This window comes from Staurois parvus, unplaced genomic scaffold (genome assembly GCF_062004578.1).
Source record: "Staurois parvus isolate SC_StPar_1 unplaced genomic scaffold, SC_StPar_1.0 ptg000436l, whole genome shotgun sequence".
Taxonomy (NCBI): domain Eukaryota; kingdom Metazoa; phylum Chordata; class Amphibia; order Anura; family Ranidae; genus Staurois; species Staurois parvus.
In genome coordinates, this window is record NW_028318232.1 from 7,128,311 (window position 1) to 7,152,980 (window position 24,670).

At 42.5% G+C, this 24,670-nt stretch overlaps 1 protein-coding gene across 1 annotated transcript in view; it reads right to left on the bottom strand.

Moving 5' to 3' along the window:
* CSDC2 (cold shock domain containing C2) overlaps positions 1 to 24,670 on the bottom strand; it is a 51,207-nt gene that overhangs the window by 4,562 nt on the left and 21,975 nt on the right. The window contains exons 2-3 of the mRNA XM_089687724.1: positions 15,684 to 15,883; positions 10,350 to 10,472 (exon numbers count right to left, since the gene is read on the bottom strand). Of these exons, the coding sequence (XP_089543850.1) occupies positions 10,350 to 10,472; positions 15,684 to 15,853 (293 nt within the window). The 5' untranslated portion in view covers positions 15,854 to 15,883. The remainder of the gene's footprint in view (positions 1 to 10,349; positions 10,473 to 15,683; positions 15,884 to 24,670) is intronic.

The following is a 24,670-nucleotide window of genomic DNA, read 5'->3' on the forward strand; positions in this document are numbered from 1 at the left end:
ACATATTCAGCAGCATGTCCAAGAGTCGGCAGTAGAAATTCCAGAGATTACTGTCCCCAAACCTGAAGTGCTAACAAAAGGGCAGAGCTCTGCTAGCCTCTGCCCAGCACTGGTAACATCTTCTGGGTTCCACGGACAGGAGATGGTGAACCCCTATCCCCAGATACCAGTTCTAGAGACTGGGGATTTGATTGACTTTTCTGCTGAGGAGGAACCAGCCGGCGCACCTCCAGCAGAAGAGCTGGCATCAGGGCATGGTGTTGTTGACCTCTGCCCACAACAATCAGCACCGCAGGAGCTACAGGAAAAAGATGCAATCAGCACCTCACAACTGCAGCTTGAGCTGATGTCCGTGGATGGGACTTCGGTCTTCACTGACACAAACCCAGAAAAGGGTCTGGCATTGGGATAGGAGGATATTAGCCTTCCTTTGCGAACACTGGGGGATGTTCATCAAGTCAAAGTGGATGAGACTACAGTCACCACCTGGATACCTCAGGAATGCTGGGCAGTCGGCCCTGATCCCAAACAGCATGATGGAGTTGGCCCAGCCACCCTGTCTTCTCTCCAGCTGTTGAGAGGACTTCAGGGAGAAGGACCAGTCTGTACTTCTCCCCAGCGATGGGTATGTTCTACGAGAGAGGCAGAGGTTGGTTGGGCGAGTAGTGCTTTGTATGGGATACTTTGCTTGGGGTACTGTGTGGGTGCTGGCATTGGGGGACTGGAAGTACATACTAACTTCAGAGTCAACCCGTCTGGGGTTTCCTCCTGTGTTGCCGAAAGGGGAGACACTTTGGGTGGGGGGCCCATAGAACCCAGTTCACTTTGGAGAGGTGGAGAGACCCCTGTCTCAGCTCCCCATATCCCTCTTATGTGTAAGTCACCGTGTGCCTGTTAGAGGTACAGGGTGATCTGTCCTAATATTGTGTGGGCTTTGTCTCAGACTGTGTTGACATGTTTAGGAGATAGGTGGGGGGTTGTGGATTGTTTAATTTTATGTGTATTAGCTTATTGGGGGGGGGGGGGTATCTCCAGCAGCCCTCCCTCCTGATGGGACTGTCTGCTGGTGTGAAGTTTGAATACCTGTGTGTCTCTTGTTACTAAATGATTGGCCCGCCCTGTGCCATTATGCAGGGAGGGGGGATTGTCCCCTAAGTGTATATATCTTGTATCTGTGTTCAAATAAACTAGTCTAAAGTTTATTGTCTAAAGGTGGATAGATTAGGAGATAGCCGGGCAGATTGGGTTACAAAGTTCCATAGGATGGGAGAAGTCCTGGAAGCGAGCATTGGAGGATCAATGATATACCTTGGTACCCTTATCTACTCTACTAATATTAGTTGATATTTGCCCACGTACAGGTTTACATGCTGTTTCCACAGCAAGCCTGTCTCTGTTTTTCATTGCGCAGGTCATACAATGTTCCCATTTTTAGCTGAATGAGAGCAATACTCTTTGGCAGAAAGCAGCTACACCCACAGCAATGTGCCCATACAGTCAAAGCAGATTGTCAGAAAAAATGCATTCCATGTAAAATCCTTCTCAGCATTTGTGATATCTTTTGGCCTTTTCAATAAAATAGAGGTACAGTATAGTAATCTGTGCAAAGTGTAATAACTAGAGGAAAGTATATTGATCCACCTAATCCAAGACCTGGCCCAGGCAGGCAGATCAGTTCATTCCTCCAAGCCCCATAATGGTCCTAGGTCACATTATTATAACAGAAAATAACCTTGCTGCTGTAAAGAAGGCTTTTGCCAGCCTATCACATCATCATTTAGTTTGCTTATTTACCCTGATCTGCCATTTGCAGCCCTGTATATTGTATATTCTATACAAATACCAATGTAGCCAGGTGCTGGCTATATCATTATGCCATTCAGGGACATTTACAGACAAGACTATGATAAATCAATTTCCCCCTAGTGCCCAGTACATCACTTCCTGTTAGCAGGGTGGATTCAGCTCTTCTGCCAGTGGAGGATCTTGGGACCTGTAGTCCTCTAGCCAACACACACTGTATTTCTGAGCGCTGATTGAACTACAACTACCAGCGAGCTGGCATAATGGTTTTATAGGTGGTGGTAAAGTCTAAATATGAAAACCCACTGACAGGCAGGGTTTTATAGCAGAAGAGACCCTAGAGGTCTATTCTGTCATAATGCCTCCCCCCACCAGATGTCAGCAGGTAATGTGATCTGAGCCGCATGTGCAGTTAAGAACACTTTTACAGCACGCTTTGTTTGCCGCAGAAATGTGACTCCTGTGCATATTTGTGGGAGTGTTGTCACCACAGCCAAAGATACGGAACCTGGAAGGAGAATTGGGTGAAGATGGAAGTGTAGGAGACCAGGGAGAGCCAAACCTTTAATTGCCACATTTGCTAGACAGCTTTGGAGGTGTTTTTTTTAATTAGCCAGGGTGCTGAATGAAAAACACTGAATGGAATCCCCCATCCACAAAAGTGAAGTGGAGAGAGCCATCCTCCCCACTGTGTTATTGTATACACTGATCATCACTGCAGCCAATTGGCTGTATTGCTGAAAGAAACAAACATTTTCCCACAAGCCCATTCCTGAGAAGTCAACAACAGGTAAAGAACTATGTGATATTAAAGGCAATAAACAAAAAACAAACTTGTTATACTTACCTGCTCTCTGCAATGGTTTTGCACAGAGCAGCACCGATCCTCTTCTTTACAGGTCCCCCGCCACCACTCCTGGCCCCTCCCTCCTACCAAGTGCCCCCAGAGCAAACAGCTTTCACCTGAGCAGACTTACTCCCGAGCCGCTGCTCTGCATGTCCATTCACACACAAAGCTGCAACTCAGCCCTGCCCTGCCCCCCTCTCTCCTCATTGGCTCACTGGCTGTGACTGACAGCAGCAGGAGCCAATGGCTGTCTCAGCCAACGAGGAAGGAGAGTCCCCAGAGAGCTGAGACTTTTGTGCACATGGCTGGATCTTGATAGGGCTCAGGTAAGTATTAGGGGGGCTCCTGTACACAGACGTTTTTAACCTTCATGCATAGAATAAATGAAGGTAAAAATCACTTTAAAACCACTTTAAAGTGGTATTTAACACCATAAAAAATTCAAAATGGGGCCCCTGCAGAGTTATGCCATAATGTGCTAGTATGCACCGTATACTAGAATATTATGACATACTTACCTGTCTAAGGATGCCCTCCAACGCTGCACTGTCAGTTCAGGGGTGCTTCCATCTTCTCCAGTCTTCCTTCTGGGTTCGCACTGGAGTCACTTAATTAGGTACTGTAAAATAACTACTGTGCATGCATAGCTCTGTGCACATTACCACCAACAGGCAGAGGGAAGCATTTATGACAGAAGAGACCATTAGGATGGAGACTTCCTGTCTCACTCCCAGAACAAAATTGAGTTGGGCTGAGTGCTGCTCGTCCATTCACAGGAAGCCTTGTATTTCATCAGTAAATACAAGGCTTCCTCTGATTGGCTGAGGTGGAGATTGTAACGTCAACTGCCCGCCTCTCTACCTAAACTTGCCCCTATCCTGCTGCTGAAAAACAGTTTATAAAAATGCTGAAAGCTGGCACATCTGTTAGTTTGAACCAGCTTGGTCCAAACAAACTGTTTAAAATCACAAGAAACCTGGAGTAGGTTTTAAATATAACTTTTTAAAGAAATTATAATTAACAAAAAATCACACTTTGAATTGTATTCTCCAGTAAAGAACAAATTGATATAGCAATACAAAGCAATGAACATATGATGCCTCTTCTTATTTTTCAGGGTTGCAAAAATCCTTTTCTCATGGAGTAGTTTCCTTCTTTTTGGTACAAACCATTTTACCCCTTTTGGCTCTTGTAGACAAACTTTCTTTCAATATTTTAGTACTATCTGTTCCCTCATACACAGGTTTTACATTGATTACAAAGGAGAAAAATACATTTGTCCATGACCTGAACACCATGCATGTGAGGCTGCCAAGATATTTTCACACAGTGATAAAAACAGACATGTGCTCTAAATAACTTGTTTTATGCCATGCGGCACTTGAAAACGGAAACAGCAGTCCTCCACCCTCTGGTATTCATGCCTTAGTTTCCTTCCTCCCACTACTATTAAAATGAACGCCCTAACAATTTTTTTTATACTTTATGGATAGGATAGGGAAGGGTTAGAAGCCCTTTCAAGCTTTTACTTCTATGCAAGGCTCCATTAGAGAGACTTTCACTCACTTTCTATCCCAGTGACCATGGTTTTATCAAACAAGAAGTGAGGATAAATGTGCAACAGGGACACAGACGACAAGAAAAAGCTGACAAGGGTCCTAGCCTTCCCCTACTCTACTAAAGAAAAATTATTTCTGTAGCTCTACCCCCTTGAGGGCCCCCTTGAGGAGGTTTTTGAGACCTCCTATTCCTGCACAGCCAGGCAACATGCATTTTCGAACTTTCTTACAGAGATAATGACCAGTCTTTGGGCTTGTTTTTTGTTGTGTTATTAACGGTAAACAACGTGGATAGGGATTTGGGATTATGGAATGCCCAACTGGACTTGGTGAAACAACTGGAGAACAAAACTTGAGGAAAAAAACACTATGTATGAGAAAAGTGGATCCTGTACGTTACTCCCGCCAGAGTGGAATCAGTCCCTTTAAGGATCCATAGCAATGTTACTTTAAGGAGCACTAAGTCCCCTTAACCACTAGCCTACAGGGCACTTATACCCCCTTCCTGCCCAGGACAGTTTCCAGCTTTCAGCGCTGTTGCACTTTGAATGACAATTGCACGGTTATGCAACACTGTACTCATATGAAATTTTTATCATTTTTTTGTGACAGATAGAGCTTTATTTTGGTGGTATTTAATCACCTCTGGATTTTTTTATTTTTTATTAAACAAACCAAAAACCACAGAAAATTTTGAAAAAAAAAGTTTTCTTAGTTTTTGTTATAAAATTTTGTAAATAAGTGATTTTTCTCCTTCACTGAGGTGCGCTAATGAGGCTGCACTGATGGGCACTGATAGGCTGCACTGATGGACACTGATAGGTGGCACTGATGGGCACTGATGAGGAGGCACTGGTAGGTGGCACTGATGGGCATTGACAGGCATCACTGATGGGCACTGAAAGGCAGCACTCATATATGGCACTGATATGCGGCACTGATAGGCAGCATTGACTGGCACTGATAGGTGGCACTGACTGGCACTGTTAGGCGGCACTGATAGGCAGCACTGACGGGCACTGATAGGCGGCACTGATGCACACTGATAGGCGGCACTGACTGGCACTGATAGGCGGCACTGACTGGCACTGATATGTGGCACTGATTGGCAGCACTGATAGGTGGCACTGACTGGCAATGATAGGTGGCACTGACTGGCACTGATGGGTGACACTAAAAGGCAGCTCAGATGGGCACTGATATGTGGCATTGATGTGGCACTGATGGGCACTGGCAGGTGGCATGGATGAGCAAACAGCTGGCACTGATGGACACTGACAGGTGGCGCTGCTGGGGCTACAGAGATCATCAGGGCACACTGATCATCAGTGCTCTGATGATCTGTGTAGATGTCCCCTCTGAGGAATGCTGATAACCGGCATTTCCCTGTTTACGTGTGATCAGCTGTGATTGGACACAGCTGATCACATGACCGAGCCGACATCTTCGGGTCTTTCCTTGGATCGGTGATCTGCTGTGTCCAAGGGACACAGCGCACCACCGATCGCCGCGCTGCGCACTCCCGGAGCCGTGCATGCGCGGTGAGAATGGGAGGACGTCATATGACATCCTCTCAGAATGAGAGAACCGCCTTGTATCCATCATATTACTATATGGCGGGCGGGAGGCAGTTAAATGAACTCTCAAAGCCCAAGTTAGCAATACTACTAGCCCACCTGTCTGCCTTGAAGAGTGTCCCAGAGCAAGAGAGTTTGGTAGCTGTGACGCTGTCCTAATGAGAGTTTGCTGGATATTGCATCTGGCAGCCTTCTCCCCTGTAGGCCCTGGGGGTGTAGAGGTACTCACTGTCCCTTGTATCCTCCTGCTTTGGGTGAGACTCCCTTCAGGCCTTTTGCTGTGCTAGTCTTTCCCAGGCTAGGCAGGCTGTCTTCTCCTTTAGATTGCAGGGTAGTGGAGCTCCCTCTTTCCAGCTTCCTTTCCTCTCCTTCCGCAGCTCCAGCCTGGAGGCAAAGCCCCCCTTCCCTGGGTCCCCACCCAGGCCTCACGATCCTCAGCACTACACCTTCCACCGAATCATCAGACTCACTGGCCAGGCTCTTCAATATTTATGGGCTGACCCAGCCATTTTGCCAGGCCTCCTGCCCAGGGATTGGCCACATTCCCATAAACACACATATTACAGCTTCTTGGCCACTGGACACAGCGGATGAGAGATCAGTGTACTGATCCGCTGCCGGTACCATGTGATCACTGTGACCAATCACAGCAGATCACATAACAATTGTACACAATGAATGGCATACATTCATTGTGTACTATTGTGTTGATCTCTGATTGGTCACAGTGATCACATAGTACAGACAGGGACAATCACAACCTTTCTGTACCATGTGATTAGCTGTGGCCAATCACAACTAATCACAGTAGTAAATACTAAATGAATAGATTTAATTCAGAAATGGTTGCTTTTAAATGCCAAGGGGGGGAATTTACTAAAACTGTGACAGAACGTCAGCTTGTTTCTTCGAGCTTTGCAAATAAAAGCAAGAAGCTGCCATGCACAGCTACCTTCTGATTCTTTCTTCTCCAGTCTTAGTACGTTCCCCTCCAAGAGTTACTTTATTTTGCATAAGTCACTGCACTTAAGGTATAAGCTAAAGTTCATTATCGGGTAACAAAGGATGGAATTCCACTTTGTATTCACCAAATGCTATTGCAAACCCAAATATTATCTAGTAAAGTAGTAGTGATATCATCACCGTGCTGAATATACTCTGCGCAGAAAGCATTTCTGTGGGAGGGACCCAAAAGGCCCCACTCACTACAGGCTGTTTGCAGAAAACTACAGAGGGGCGGATACAAAACCAGCCACCCTGCACAAGGAGTGAGAGCAGCAGAGACCCGTCTTTATTAGAGGAAACGCCTACACAAAGAAAACATTTCACACTGGATTACTCTATGGTATAGAGAGATAAAGTGAGCACTAGAAAAAAGCCGCTGTACACCGAAAGGCACCAATGAACCTCCAATAATAAATAAAACACAAAAGGTGCAGAACTTAAATTCAAATGGTGTCAAAACTGAATAGATGCATAAAGATAGAATAAATGCTGATAATTAAATAGACAGTAGTAATAGGCATAAATAAGTGACTGGTAAGTGCCGTAATATAGTGCCAAAGTCTATATAGAAGTAGTGGTCCTTCGAGTGTCTTCTGGTGATAAAATATTCGAATTATACACTCACCAGATGTATAATTCCAATATGCATTAAGAAGACTAATCTCATCTCTAGGTCTCAAATGGAATCCTCTTAGGGACTTGTCTAGCATCTCTGGGCTTCCCTCTGGGCACCTCTGTCCATCTGGGGTTCCGCTTGGATCATCCGATAAGGCACTTCTCAGTTCCCTTCCCTGGTGGTTTATTCTATCTTTATGCATCTATTCAGTTTTAACACTATTTGAATTTAAGCGCTGCACCTTTTGTGTTTTATGGATTACTCTATGGATCTGGAAAATATAAACAACGTACATCAAGATTAACCACTTGCCCTCCAAAGGATTTACCCCCCTTCCTGACCAGGCCATTTTTTGCGAGACAGCGCTACGTTCTTTAACTGACAATTGGCCAGTCATGTAACTCTGTACATAAATATAATTTATGTTCTTTTTTTCCACAAATAGAGCTTTCTTTTGGTGGTATTTGATCACCTCTGCGTTTTTTATTTTTTGCGCTATAAACAAAAAAAGACTGACAATTGAAAAAAACACAATATTTTTGACTTTTTGCTAGAAAACATATCCAATAATATTTTTTTTATATACATTTCGTCATAAATTTAGGCCAAAATGTATTCTGCTACATGTCTCTGCTGAAAAAATCCCAATACATGTAAATTTATTGGTTTACGTGAAAGTTATAGCGTCTACAAATGGCGATATACACCGTGTTCCAAATTATTATGCAAATGGTATTTTTCTCATTTACCTAAATAATTGATGTAAATAACAGTCAGCATAATTCTCATGTTATCAACTATTAAGAGTACAATTCAAATTTTATTGAACAAACCTCCTAATGATAACAGTATTTTTTTAAACATAAAACACTTACAATGCACTGTTCCAAATTATTACGCACAGTAAGTTTCAAAACACTTTATAGGTTGTAAAGAACTGAAAATTGTCATTTGTTGTGTTTGCAGCATATTTACTTAAATCAAAAGCTATTTCAGTCAAACTTTTAACAACAGTTTAACTTTTTAAACATTTTAACAGGTCACGTTACATTGTAACACAGGACCCGTTACTTGATAGCAGCTTCACAAGTCTTGCATCCATTGAACTTGTGAGTTTTTGGACAGTTTCTGCTTGAATTTGTTTGCAAGATGTCAGAATAGCCTCCCAGAGCTGCTGTTTGGATGTAAACTGCCTCCCACCCTCATAGATCTTTTGCTTGAGGATGCTCCAAAGGTTCTCAATAGGATTGAGGTCAGGGGAGGATGGAGGCCACACCATGACTTTTTCTCCTTTTATCCCCATAACAGCCATTGATGCAGAGGTATTCTTTGCAGCATGAGATGGTGCATTGTCATGCATGAAGATGATTTTATTACGGAAAGCATAGTTCTTCCTTCTGTACCAGGGAAGAAAGTGGTCAGTCATAAACTCCACATACTTTTCAGAGGTCATCTTTACACCTTCAGGGGATCTAAAGGGGCCGACCCGCTCTGTTCTCATGATTCTGGCCCAAAACATGACTCCATCACCGCCTTGCTGACATTACAGCCTTGTTGGAACAGGGTGGCCGTCCACCAACCATCCACTACTCCATCCATCTGGACTATCCAGGGTTGCACGGCACTCATCAATGAACAGGACTGTTTGAAAATTAGTCTTCATGTATTTTTCTGCCCAATGCAGCCGTTTCTGCTTGTGAGCATTGGTTAGTGGTGGCCAAATAGAAGGTTTATGCACAGTTGCAAGACTCTGGAGGACTCTACACCTTGATGTCCGTGGGACTCCAGAGGCACCAGCAGCTTCAAATATCTGTTTGCTGCTATGTAATGGTATTTTAGCAACTGCTCTTTTGATCCTATGCATGGATCTGGCAGAAATCTTCCTCAATGTGCCTTTATCTGCACGAACCCATCTGTGCTCTGAATCAGCCACAAATCTCTTAATAGTGCGATCACGCTTAAGTTTTCGAGAAATATCTAATGTTTTCATACCTCGTCCAAGGCATTGAACTATTTCACTCTTTTCAGCAGCAGAGAGATCCTTTTTCTTCCCCATATTGCTTGAAAATGGTACTCTGCTTAATAACGTGGAACACCCTCCTTTAGTAGTTTTTCCTTAAATTGGGCTCACCGGCCAATCTAATTATCACAAGTGTTCGAGATTGTTTTCAGTGATCAAAAGAGCCCTGACACACAATGCCATCCATGAGTTAAACTGAAAAACAAAATATTTAATCTTTGTGACACTTAAATAGAATTTGCATAATAATTTGGAACGCGGTGTATACAGTATAATGGTGGCAATCAGCGACTTATAGCGGGACTGCAGCGGGCGTTCTGACACTGAGTGGATACTGACTAACTGGCACTTTGACACTAATACAGTGATCAGTGCTAATAAAAAGCACTGACACTGTACTAATGACACTTGGCAGGAAGAGGTTAACTTTTGGGCGAACAAAGGTTAACTGTGTGCTGTGTGTGTTTCACTGTGTGTGCTGTTTACTGTTTTATTACAGAGACATGCTGCTTTGTATTTCTCTGCTGTGCAGAGAAATAGAAAGCAGCATGTCCTTGCAGGCACAAGAGACCTGTGTTGTTTACACACAGGTCTCTCCCCTGTTAATTCTACATGGCGATCGCCAGGTGCCAGTGGGGAATCTCCAGCCGAGACCCGGTGATTGACATTGCTAGCCGCCAATGGCGGCGCATTTAGGGCAGCACTCACGCCCCCTACCCGGAAATGCAAATCACATATATATGTGATTTTGCGCAGCCCTGCCGCCCTGTAGCAGTAGTTCTACTATAGGGCGGCGGGCAAGCGGTTATATAAGAATACACATGCCATCTGTATTTAGCCAATATTTGCCAATAATAGATAACAGACGTTGTTTTATGGATAAATAAACTCAAATTGAGCCACAAACAGCCAGAACACTTACTCAGAAATGTGCACAAATATATCTTCCGTTCCATTCTCAGGAGTGATGAACCCATGTCCCTGGGACCGTGAAAATTGCTTGCAGACACCTTTGTAAATAGGTCCTGCAGAAGCCCGGGCAGTGCTAAAAGAGACCATTGTAAATTACGTCAGAGATATATACAGTCAAATCACCATGATCAAATGTGGATGAGGTACTAAGGGATAAGTAACAAATCCCAAATAATAGCAAACACTGATTGACAAGTAATACATTTAGGCTGGGTTCACACCTATGCAGTTTGCGTTTGATCCCTTTCTGCAGTGTTTTTTGCGGTGCGTTTTGCATTTTTTTATGCGTTTTGCTTTTTTTTTACATTTTTAATTTTTTTCTTGTTGCTAGGCAGATTAAAACACAAAACGCAGCACAAACACAGCAAAAAATGCACTACATGCTTTTCTGCAGCGCCTCCATTGAAGTCTATAGAACCAAAAACACAATGTTTTGCATTAAAAAAAGTCCCTGACCCTTTCCAAAAAATGCACCGGGTGAAAACGCGGAGATGTGTCCCATAGGAAATCATGTTAAATGGACTGCTGTGTGTTTCTGAAAAAAGCAAAACGCTGCAGAAATCGCTTACGTGTGAGCCTAGACTTATGTGGATGTGAATGACATGTGGAAGAACAACTCAATGCAGTCTCTCTCTTTCAACATTTATTTTTAGATTAACCAAAGTGCAATTAAATCATGAAGATTTTTCACCCTATTCCATACCACATAACACGATCCCCCTATAAGGGCTACTTTTCACCAAATGCCACGTTTTCCGGCAAAAACAAAATGCATGGAAGTCAGAACCATTTTTACATTTTAGCAGTCTTTTCCCACCAGTTTCCATTGTAATAGTTTGGGAAAAAGCATTGCATGTTGCATCTTGGGTGCACTGACCTGTGGTTTGACATTCAAGTCAAATCAAATGGAGGCTTTCAAATACTCATTGCTGTTTATTTATTAAAGCTGGAGAGTGCAAAATCTGATGCAGTTCTGCATAGAAACCAATCAGTTTCCAGGTTTTATTGTCAAAGCTTAAAGAAGAACTCTGGGATAGGCAAAAAAATCATCCATTAGTACACCGCCTACACAAAACACTAAACAGTTAATAACATTTTGAAAATCCTTACCATTTAGGAGAAAGTTTAATTGAATTTTCATGACCTCATCTATGCAATTCAAAAGATAAAAGCATCTGCTCTGCCAAGGAGGAGGTGTAACAGCAGGGATTACATCATATCCTGTCCTCTCTCTCTGCAGTAAAAGGAAACTACAGTTCCCATCAACCACAGGGAACTGTAGTGAATGTGGGTGGGTACACTAGGCCTGTACATGTTGAATGTGTCTGAGAATCTCAGTTCGCCCACCACTGTAAGTGGGGCTGAATTACATCACTGCTTCCTGGAGATAGAAATACAGAAGAGATGTGCCAAGACCAGTGGCTGGGGAAATAGTAGGCATAGCAGACACCAGCCCTACAAACAGGAATCCATAGAGAATGAACTGTTTGATTTGAAAATTAATATGTTATTTCAGAGCAACTACTAAGTGAACCAGAAGATGGATGATATATTCAGTGAAGGTAGGAAATCAGTAACAAGGACATGTAAAGAAGTTTTTTGAACAAGCTGAAGCTGATTGGCTACCATGCACAGCTGCACTGGATTTTGCATTCTCCAGATTTAGTAAATCAACCCTAATGCTGTCTGGTGGGAGTAAGGACATAACGTCCTCATGCACACTGGACATTTTTACAACTGCTGTTTTTGTCTTTTGGCGTTTTTTTTTTACAGCCAATAATCTCCCCAGCATATTATCCTATGTGTCCATGGACACATAAACTGTAATCAGCGTTTTTTGGCAGGGACATTTTTTGGCTGGAAAAAAACCCCAAAACTAGTGGGTTTCTAGAGGAGTTTTTTAGCTGTAAAAATGCTCTAAAGCTGAAAAACGCGGCAAAACATGGTAAAACACAACAAACCAGTGTTTTTGGAAAAAAAAATCTTTTTTGTAAAAAAACTGCTAGAAACGCTGAAAAACACAGCCAACGTTACCAGCGTTATTAAAACGCCCAGTATGCATGGAGCCTAACAAGAAAAAAAAATCCTAAGAGGTTTGCTGCTGCCATCCAATATCTATCACCTTTGTTATTAAAACACTACTAAGTAGTTATGGGCATAATTCTGTCATATTCAAGTAACAATAATTTGCCACATTTTTATCAAGGTTTTAGAAACTACAAAAATAGATATTAAAGCCCAACTCTGAGAACTGTACTTTCCCCAGCCTCCAGAAGACCCCTTTCCCATCACTGGAGCCTCTGCCAATGGTATGTTTTATACTTACCTTGTTCTGGTTTCTCCTGGCCGGTCACCATGAGGCTCTTGGTCCTCTTTAGTCTTCTCTTGGCAGTGGATGGTCCTGGATGATACAGAGATTGGCACTAGGAGTGCATGGCTCTGCTCAGGGACATGCTGCCCTACATGCCCAGTTTTTCCTCAGTCTTCCAGGTGGAGTGATAATGGAGTCATTCAGCCCAGACTGAGGATAGCTTGCAGAGAATTATAGGTACTTTGGGACAACTCCTGGTTAAAGGTAAGTATTGCAGCCAAACTAATAAAATAATCGCTCAAAGTTAGCTTTTAAGTGCTCTGCTTCAAAATCTAAAAGTAAATCTGTCTGAAAAAAATGTGTGGATATCATTGATGACATCTTTTAGAAATTCTAATTACTTGGCTGTCATTCTGATAATCTGGCTTTCTTGCTCACTTACTTACTCAGAACATGTATACAGAAAAGGAAGTCAGAGAGAAGCGAGAACTCTGATCTGTGTACTTATTCAAGGTCAGTGGCTTATAAAGCCTAAAGTTTAATATAACAGCCAGTGAACTAGCAAATTTAGAAAGGGTTAGCACTGACACCAGAGAAAGTGTCCTTTAAACAAATGTTAAGACAATACCCATTTAAAAAAAAAGTGTATACATGTATGTCCACCATCTGTTAAAGGGAACAGAGAGTTTAGTTTTAGTGCTGGTCTTTGAAATCACTAGAAAAGGAAAATTATTGGTTAGGGGAAAGTATAAGTATGACATACAGATTGCTGCACATACATATTGTACTTTGTTACTTAAAGTGTTACTAAACCCACAACAGTAAAATCAGTCTATATATACAGTAAAGCATGCTTGTTATTCTCACTGTGGAACCTAAGGGGTTAATCCTCTGTGTTGTGTAAAAAGGCTATTTGATCCTGTCTTCTCTGATCCTTCTCTTCTTCTACTGTCCCCAATGATGTTACAGAGCTCTAGGAGTAACTCTGCACATGCTCAGTTTAGTGTGTATTGCTAGAAAGTTTTTTTTTTCTTTGGGTGGGTGCGTTTGATTGGCACAGGGCTAATCAGCACTGTCCAGACAGAGGGTCAGGGGTTATGCAGCCTCATAGGAAAATCAGAGCAAAATGAAAACTCCTCCTGCAAGCTTTGACCAGTGCTAAGCTAGACACTGATAGAAGTCACAAGACTGCTATATACTGCTGATGAGAAAAGGTATTTAGCAGTTTATATTGACTAAAATAATTGCATTTCCATGTTCTCTGTACTATGGGAGACCATACAGTGGGGAAAACAATCATTTTATCCCCTGCGGATTTTGTAAGTTTGTCTACTTATAAAGAAATGAAGGGTCTATAATTTTTATCATAGGTGTATTTTAAATATCAACCAAAAATCCAGAAAAAACACATGATACAAATTTTTATAATTAGTATTTGATCCCCTATCAACCAACAATAATGCTGGCTCCCACAGACTGTCTATGTGCTTATGTGGTACACAGATTAGTACTGGCAAGTTAAGAAGGTGCTCCTAAGGACAACGTATGTGTATAAAACACATCTGTCCACAGAATTTCTTTCTTGGGCACCACCATGGGTAAGACCAAAGAGCTGTCAAAGGATGTTAAGGACAAGATTGTAGAGCTGTACAAGGCTGGAATGGGCTACAAGACCATCTTCAAGAAGCTTGGTGAGAAGGAGAGAATTGTTGGAGCAATCATTCGCAAATGGAAGAAATACAAAATAACCATCAATCGCTCTCGGTCTGGAGCTCCATGCAAAATTTTGCCTTATGGGGTAAGGATGAGCATGAGAAAAGTGAGGGATCAGCACAGAAGTACACGGGAGGAGGTTGTGAATGATCTCAAGGCAGTTGGGACAACAGTCACCAAACAAACCATTGGTAACACAATACATGGATTTAAATCCTGCAGCGTCCGCAAGGTCCTCCTTTCAAGGAGGCACATGTACAGGCCCATCTGAAGTTTGCAAATGAACATCTAAATGATTTAGAGAAGGATTAGGAGAAAGTGCTGTGGTCAGATGAGACCAAAATTGAGTTCTTTGGCATTAACTCGACACACCATGTTTGGAGGAAGAAAAATGCTGACTATGGCCCTAAGAAAACCATTCCTACAGTCAAGCACTGAGGTGAAAACATTATGCTTTGGGGCTATTTCTCTGCTAAAGGCACTGGCCGACTTTGCCGCATTGAGGGGCCAATGGGCGGGGCCGCGTATTGTAAAATCTTGGATGAGAACCTTCTTCTCACAGCCAGAACACTGAAGATGGGTCGTGGATAAGTCTTCCGGCATGACAATGACCCAAAACATACTGCTAAGGCAACAAAGGAGTGGCTCTAGACAAAGCACATTAAGGTCATGAAGTGGCCTAGCCAGTCTCCAGACCTTAATCCTATAAAAAATTTATGGAGGGAGCCAAAACTTCAAGTTGCCAAGCGACAGAGAAAATCTATAAAGAACAGTGGACCAAAATCCCTCCTGAGATGTGTGCAGACCTGCTAACCAACTACAAGAAACATCTTACCTCTGTGCTTGCCAACAAGGGTTTCTCTACCAAGTACTAAGTCATGGTCATGTTTTGCTTGAGGTTTGAATACTTATTTTACTCACTGAACTGCAACTCAATTTATAACATTTGTATCATGTGTTTCATGTGCTAAAAAATTATAGACCCTTCATTTCTTTGTAAGTGGGCAAATTTACAAAGTCTGCAGGGGATCAAATCATTATTTTCCACACTGTATATAGTGAATGCAGGGTCCTGAGTTTAGTAACACTTTAAAGGCAGAAAGAGAATCGTGGATGCTGTCATTGCCGATCCCCAACTTGTCAGCAATAGCAAATCCTATTCACTTTTTGTCAGAAGTTCCCCTTAACTTTTGCTTTTTATACAATAGGTCAGTCTTAAAAGTCAACATAAAATGATGAGAAAACTTCTAAGATACATACGCAGAATATGTTCGGGTTCTTTTAGTTGGAAGTGGGCTGGGCAGCTCTCCTAAAAGAAGATGATTCCTCTCCCAGAGTCGACTTCCCTCCCTATGAAAAGGGTAGGATGGGGTGATTGGCGATTTTGGCGACTGAAGAGGTTGAGGTGGAGTAGTAGAGTCAGAAGACATGTTGGTGTGTATCAGGATATATCTCGTTACCTAAAAACAGTTTAATAAGTAATGATCAATAACTGCAATTAGTATTAACAATAATAATAATCCTTAGCAGTGGTGATAATATTCACCTAAAACATATTATATATACAGCTAAACAGAGTCTGAAATCTTCAGAATAATAACTCAGAATCACCAAAACAAAATGTGACTGTATTACTTACAGTGGTTGTAAACAGTCATTTTTTAAAATTAAAATAACAAATATATTATACTTACCTGCTCTGTGCAATGGTTTTGCACAGAACAGCCACAATCCATAAAACAAACAGAGCACGTCTCGGCCACGCCCCCTCCCTCTTTACTGGCTCAAATTGACAGCAGCAGAAACCAATGGCTCCCACTGCTGTGTCTGAGCCAATGAGAATTGAGAGAGCTGAGAGAGCCTCTGTTCTCATGTACATGAGTTAAAGCAGGAGTTAAAGCAGGCGGTGAGGAAGTGTTGCATCTCCTACTCATTACCTGTTTTAAATCCCTGGACCCTGCGCTAGCATGCTGAAACTGCATGCACTGAACGCGGTTGCGGAGCACTTGCAAAATGGCCCTGTTCACAGTAGCATCTGCCAAAAGCGACAGGGGGTATAATTCCTGCCACAGCATCTGTACACCCTCAGCTGCTGCCTCTGCAGATGGGGGGGGGGGTAGTGATGGCGGGTGGTAAAACCGCAAGTTAATTGCAGGGTTTTATCATCCCCACTCACCCCCTATCTCAGGTGTGAACGAGCCCTAAGGGTGCCACCGCCGAATGCAACTAAGGGCTCATTCACAAGTGCAATGGGCACTGCTGCTCATCTCTGAAAAGCTATCCAAGTGAGGAGGCAAAATGTATAATTGCCGTACAATGCACATGATTGCAGTGCGGTAGTATGGCAATTATATGATTAATTCAGGCAGTGAGGAGGTGACGTTGGACAACACTGTGTTCCCATGATCTTTGACTTCTTCCATATTGTCCAAGTAGATCTCCACCTTTCTAAAGGTAGCCTACCCTGATATAAACCAATAATATACACTAGTTGCATGAAATATTTCACTCAATATAATAATATACCTTTCAATCAAAGAGATATTTAAGATCAGTGAAATGCTCTATGAATCGCTCTGGTCCATCTTGGAAGTGCTGCACAGAGAGGAGGGAGAAGAGTGGAGATTTCCGATCATATGACCCACTGGACCAGCTGCATGGGCACTGACAGCTTGGCATTCCCAGTACAGTGGGGACGGGTATGGGGGGGGGGCAGAGAGGGTGTACAGCGTTAGGCTGGCCATACATGAGTTATTTTTTTTTATGTTAAACAAGTTGAACATAAGAAAATGACTTGATTCCCCCATTCACACACTTGTATGAGAGAATCCTTCCACTGAGGAGACTTCCCCACCACCAGAATACACTGATCAGCTCACCAAGAGAAAACTGTCCAACAGCCTAGTTGTACACAAGCTGATAAAAGAATCTGATTGTGTACAACCTGCCTGCAAGGCTGGTGCTACCACTAGGCATCCTAGGCGGCCTAGGGCGCAGCCATGGCCAGGACCGCCGATAGGCAGTACATCTGGCACTGATGCAACATTATTATATTTTCCCTGGGCCCCATCAGTTCACCAGAGGGGCTCAGGAGGTGAGGAGCTGAGAGGGACTCTTTTTTTAAATTTCAGGCGCAGGCTTCTAAAGCTGTGCTGCGTTTTCCAATGCTGATCAGTGACGCCCGGCAGCGACTGCTCAAAGCCTTTCACTGCCGGACTGATTATCCATTCCTCTGCTGAGTAGGGCAGAAGGCGAGGCTGTAGCCTGGCGCTGGGAGGCAATTCAACAGAGAGGTGGCCGAGGGCACAGGCAGCAATGGGAACCCAGTGCACAGGCAAACTCACAATTTCTGTATTCTGAGGCACAGACAGAGATACAGCCATACACTGTATAGAGACAGATATACAGCACCTCCTGTACTGTGTGATCATCATCATGATAATGATGACAATCACATAAGCACAGTGAGAAGCCTCTTGTTAGTTCTTATTTACACTTGTGTTTGAGACATTAAAAATGTGCGGATGAGCAACACTTTTACCATCCCCCAACCACTCCCCATTATGCTGCAAAGGCACTGCCGCCGTAGTATGGCAATAGTGGTGGGGTGTTTTGTAAACCCCTCCCCCCCACTGCTGTACTACAGTGGCGGTGCCTTTGCAGCATAATGGGGAGTGGTTGGGGGGTGGTAAAAGTGTGGCTCAGCTGCACATTTTTAATGTTCATCAAGCACAAGAGTATACAAGAACTAACTGGAATCATCTCATTGAGTGTGTGTAAATCTGACAGGCCGACTGTCAGATGGAAATGATCCAATAGCTGTGCAGCCTCCAGATCGCTTCCACAACCCCATGTGCCCTGCTATGCATTCCAGGCTCCATGCTTCCATCAGTGGACTTGGGACCTGCATGGTGGGAGCCACCGATAGAAGGGAGGGAGATTAGGGAACACCTGTTCACTGATCTTGCCTTTCTGTTAATGACCTGGAAGCAATGTGTAAAACGTCACTTCTGGGTCTTGGTGTCACTGTCCTCCGACAGGATTGGATGATGTTAGATGGAGATGAAGCTGTCCCCTGCAAACTTCAGCCAATCTGTGAAGAAGAGGTATCCAGTCAATGAGGTGCCACGCAAGCTGTGCTGCTTGCAACACCACTTCCTCCCAGCTCTCCAGTCAGCCTCCACATGGAGCGAACGTTGGGAAGGACTAACTCTGTGTAGAGTTTTATTTTGAAGTTTTTTTTTTTGGACGGGAGGGGTGCCAGTAGCTGGTCTTGCCTAGGGTGCAGAATAGTCTAGTATCAGCCCTGCCTGCCTGCCTGCCTGCCCATACATGCATCGAAATTTGGCCGGTGCCTGAAGAAGCAGCTGAATTTCGATCCACGTATAGCTGACTTTAGTTCGCCTTTACATTTTTTTCTGCAAAGTTGAACACTTTAGGCTTTCCAAAAAAAAAAAGCCAGAAGCTGATTGGTTGCCATGCACAGCCCATGTTAGTGAATTCCCCTCAATATCTTGAAATACATGGTAATGAAGATCTTTTTTTCCCCATCTCCTCCTGGAGCTAAGCTTTCTGAGGAAAGGATACATGTCCCTAGTGATTAGGGCTGATAGTTGAGAGAATATGCTAGCTCATTAAGTAACCAAATCTGCAAGTTTAATGGCTGTCCTGTCAAAACTTTCTGACAACATGAAGATTGTGATCTATGATCTTACTTATTAGGCAGCTGTTTGAACCCATATGCTTTGCAAAGTCACACAAGTCCCTACATGCCAATTATTTAGTAAGAACGTTCTGCTCAAACCTTTTCAGACACCCTTTGCTTGCACAGACTGTTGCTTTACTGAGGTTTTTAATCGCCAGATTTCTAGGTTATCCCAAGTTCTGTGTTCTAATAATCAACTTTTACATTTCCACAGTTGTCATTACTGGCAAATCCTAGTAAGACATTTTATTGAATCTTAAATGAAAAAAGGTGGTGTTTTTTAAAACTGATGTTACCAATGCAGATACCATGCAATACAACATGACATGTGGGAATTTACAGCTGATATAACATTCAGTTTGCCACCATATTTTACCAGGTGATGACTTTCTCCCCCGATAAAATGCAGGGTTGCCCACATTGTGGATATCAGTAGATGTGGTGTCAACAGCCTGCCTAAACAGTGCTGCCCCTGCTATACTGAACTCCCAAACCGGACAACAGAATGTACTCTCCAGTGAACCAGGGATCAATTGCCAAAGGAAAGCCAAGAGAACCAGGATCAAAGTGGCCTATGGTGTTGTCACCCTGACCTCTCTGCTGGACTACAAACTGCTCTATTCTCTGTTTTGGAAATGAGAGACCTCAGGGAACACCTGCTAAAAATTATTTTATCTACAGCTTACATTAACCACACAACTCTAGTGGCCAATGGGAGAAGAGCTGCCATGCTGGTCAGTAAAAAGAATGCACTGTTGTATCTGTGATCAGTGAGAAGCATGCTCCCTACATTGGTGGCCAGTGCAAAGAATGCTCCTTATATTAGTGAAAGAGTAATAAAAAATGTGTCTGCAATAAAATGTGTGAAGTGAAAGTGTACCAGCACTTTGTATCATGCACAGGTCAACATGTGAACAAATAAAAAGGTATCAAATAGTGCAGTGCTTAATCTATACAGCTTCCAAATTAGAAAAAACAAACAAACAAAAGTGGTAATAATAAATACTGTGACATCAACAAAAACAAAACAAAAATCAGTCTCCTTTTCACACCAAAGTCAATGTGAAGAGTGTTCAAATAGTGAAAGAATCAAAATCCAGTTCAAAGATTTGTTCTTGCTTCTTACCAGTGCCTTGGTGTGTACCTCTTCCAACGCTTCCAACGCTAGCGCTTGTGAGTCTGCTCACCTCATTAGAAACCTCCACTTTATAAGAGGTTCAATAATATGAAAGATATAACTTCCAGCATCACCGCAATATTGTTACCACTTATGGACAAGGAATCCCCCACAGCTTAATTTCACATGCATCCACACAGTCCTCATCATTATAAGGCGAGAAAATCTCAAAATATTAATACCACGTTTAGTGCTCTGTGTCACATTCTTTATTGCTCATAAACACAAACATGGATACTCATAAAAAAAAAAAAACTAAGAAAAAATAAAAATAAAATATATATATATATATATATATATATATATATATACTCACACTATATTGCCAAATGTATTGGGACGCCTGCCTTTACACACAAGAACTTTAATGGCATCCCAGTCTTAGTCCAGAGGGTTCAATATTGAGTTGGCCCATCCTTTGCAGGTATAACAGCTTCAACTCTTCTGGGAAGACTGTCCACAAGGTTAAGGAGTGTGCCTATGGGAATGTTTGACCATTCTTCTAGAAACGCATTTGTGAGGTCAGGCACTGGTGTCGGACGAGAAGGCCTGACATGCAGTCTCAAATTCATCCCAAAGGTGTTCTATCGGGTTGAGGTCATTTCCTCCACCCCAAACGCGCTTATCCATGTCTTTATTGACCTTGCTTTGTGCACTGGTGCGCAGTCATGTTGGAACAAGAAGGGGCCATCCCCAAACTGTTCCCACAAAGTTGGGAGCATGAAATTGTCCAAAATGTCTTAGTATGCTGATGCCTTAAGAGTTCCCTTCACTGGAACTAAGGGGCCAAACCCAACCCTTGAAAAACTACCCAGTACCATAATCCCTCCACCAAACCCTACACTTGGCACAATGCAGTCAGGCACCATTCTCCTGGCAACCTCCAAGCCCAGACACGTCCATCGGTTTGCCAGACAGAGATGCATGATTTGTTACTCTTGAGAATACGTCTCCACTGCTGTAGAGTCCAGGTACTTTACACCACTTCATCTGATGCTTTGCATTGCACTTTATCTGGTCCTTTTGACTGGAAGGGGTTAACTTCTGCAGCAAACAACATGCAGTCAACTACTGGTGGTTTTGCAGACACATTTGGCACAGCAGCTGTCATTTCCACCCCACTGTCAAACATGGAATTTTCCTTCACCCACACTAATAAATGTATGGCCAGACTATCCCAGTCTATCATGTCTGGGCTCCAGTCACCTCTAACCACACCAGGCTCTGATAATATGTGTTCTACTATTTGAGCTAATTTCCCCCGCTGTTCCTCCAGAGTAGTATCAGATCTGTCCTGGACAACCTCCAGAGACAACAGATACCACAGAAGGTAGGTATTTTTTAGGTATCGCTGATAAAACAGTTAATCTTGAATTCGACATTTAACCCCTAGGGCTCAATATTTAACAGTGTGAATTTACCATGATTCTCATTGACTAATGGAGCGATTGTAATTCCCCCCCCTCCAATGTTTAGAAATGTTTTCAATACCCTACAACTTAAGACTCCAAGGGGTTTATTTACTAAAGCTGGAGAGTCCAAAATCAGACTCCCTTCTGCATAGAAACCAATCAGCTTCTAACCTCAGCTTGTTCAATGAAGCTTTGCCAATGAAACCTGGAAGCTGATTGGTTTCTATGCAGAAGGGAGTCTGATTTTGGACTCTCCAGCTTTAGTAAATAAACCCCCAAGGGTCATAAGTGTAAAAGATTCTAAAGTGGTTCGACACTCCATGTTTTTTATACCCAATTTATATGTTGCAAACATGTTCTCTTAACCGAACACTAAAAGATATCAAAGTCCGGCCCACATATTAGAGCCTGCAGGGGAATTTTAACAAATAACCTACCCCATCCTTAGTACACAAAATAAAGTCATGAATGACAGGCATTTGGCCTGTAAATGTTGCCACAAAATCTTTTCACCTTCCCTGAGTTCCATTCACTGTTGTGCAGGCTAGTCTTATTCGACACGAGAAAAAAACCTTTTTGATCAAAAAAGGTGTACATATTTCTAGCAGGGTGATCAGTTACACTTTTTTCTAACCTGTCCCTCAGCGTTGGAGCTCTCCTGTAAATACATTTTTTTGTAAATGTATTTTGAATAAACCTTTGACCAATCCAAACTGCCTCAAACGCATGATCTATCTCATGGGGATATTTATAAGCCACATAAAAATGATAACTGCTACCAGTAGGAATGTAAGATCTAAAAAAAAAAAATACAATTTTTATCTATATGTCAATACAGTATTTCTGTCATTCCTATTCAGTGTTTTCAAAAAATTGTTCAATGACTCCTCATTTCCACTCCAAATAAATACCAAATAATTAATTCCAAATAATATTGTCCACGAAACATTTGTAACATGCAAGCGCTTTGGGTTTATTCTTCAAGATACAATCAGCCTCCCATTTTGCCATGAAAATGTTGGCTATACTGTGGGCAAATTTGAGGATGGTCCCTTCCTGTTCCACCATGACTTTGCATCAGTGCACAAAGCAGGGTCCATAAAGACATGGATGAGTGAGTTTGGGGTAGAGGAACTTGACTGGCCTGCACAGCGTCCCAACCTAAACCCAATAGAACACCTTTTGGGATAATCAGAGTGAAGACTGCGAGACTTGTGAGGTCAGGACATCAGGGCTTGACCTCACAAATGTGCTTCTCGAAGAATGGTCAAACATTCCCATAGACACACTCCTAAACCTTGTGGACAGCCTTCCCAGAAGAGTTGAAGCTGGTATACAAGATGGTGACAAGAGATCCCCCTGCGCTAATATGGAACCTAATTTCTATATGCTGCTAACACCCTATCCTCTACCTATCTAAAAGGTCAAATATAAGTGCTAAAATATAATAGTGGTGTAGTGCTGATAACTAAATGTGCAAACTCCACAATAATAAGATAAAAAACATAAATCACATAAATGAATGAATATAAATATATAAGTGGTAGATCTATCAAGATCTAGAAAAACAGTGTCTCAAACTGTGATATTAACAGTACACAAAGTGCATATGATGAATCTGGTCCTATGCCCGGACCCTCATACAGTGACAATACCCAGTCCCACTTGGGACCAAACCCCAAAAGACTAGGTGCTATATACAGTGGATCCCAAAATAAGGGATATGATCACAAATAAAGTGAATGATATATAAAGTGTATCCCAAAATTGGGATATAAACCAAATAAAGTGACTAGTGAATAATGTTAACCACGATATATAAACATAAACTTCATAAACGCATAAAACGATAAAAATTGTCCAACAAATTGCCAAGAATAGCAAAGATGGCAATGACTGCCAAAATGTGCCTATATCTTCAAACCACGTGCTATAGTGCTGGTGCAGATGGTGAGCATATATCCTTAGATGGCAGGCATGCCCCCTCACCTCCCTGCTGCGACCCAAAAGGGTCAACACTCTGGATCCTACAGGTACCAACTCTCCAGGTCGCCCTGATTCCACTGAACCTCACTGGTAACTTCCTTCCAATATAAATCACTCTTCCATTCAGGGATAAACGCAGTGCAGGCCAATAAATGACTATCACATTACAGCCATGAAAGGACAAAAAGACAAGTCTCCCATAGTGCAACACTATTTAATATGTTAAAAGCATGTTAAATCGCCAAATATTGCACTCACATTAACGCAGATCAAACAAGGCTTGTCACACCACTCAGTATGGGTGTACTGTGTAAACCTGGTGTAGCAAGATGGCGCTCTGCCAAAAGTGTGTCACCACATTGCATCAGAGTTGGTACCTGTAGGATCCAGAGTGATCCAAGAGGCGTGTTGACCCTTTTGGTTCGCAGCAAGGAGGTGAGGGGGCATGCACATTATATCATTCAGTTTATTTGTGATCATATCCCTTATTTTGGGATCCACTGTATATAGCACCTAGTCTTTTGGGGTTTGGTCCCAAATGGGACTGGGTATTGTCACTGTATGAGGGTCCAGGCATAGGACAAGCTTCATCATATGCACGTTGTGTACTGTTAATATCACAGTTTGAGACACTGTTTTTCTAGATCTTGATAGATCTATCACTTATATATTTACAGTCAGGTCCATAAATATTGGGACATCGACACAATTCTAACATTTTTGGCTCTTTACACCACCACAATGGATTTGAAATGAAACGAACAAGATGTGCTTTAACTGAAGACTGTCAGCTTTAATTTGAGGGTATTTACATCCAAATCAGGTGAACGGTGTAGGAATTACAACAGTTTGCATATGTGCCTCCCACTTTTTAAGGGACCAAAAGTAATGGGACAGAATAATAATCATAAATCAAACTTTCACTTTTTATTATTTGGTTGCAAATCCTTTGCAGTCAATTACAGTC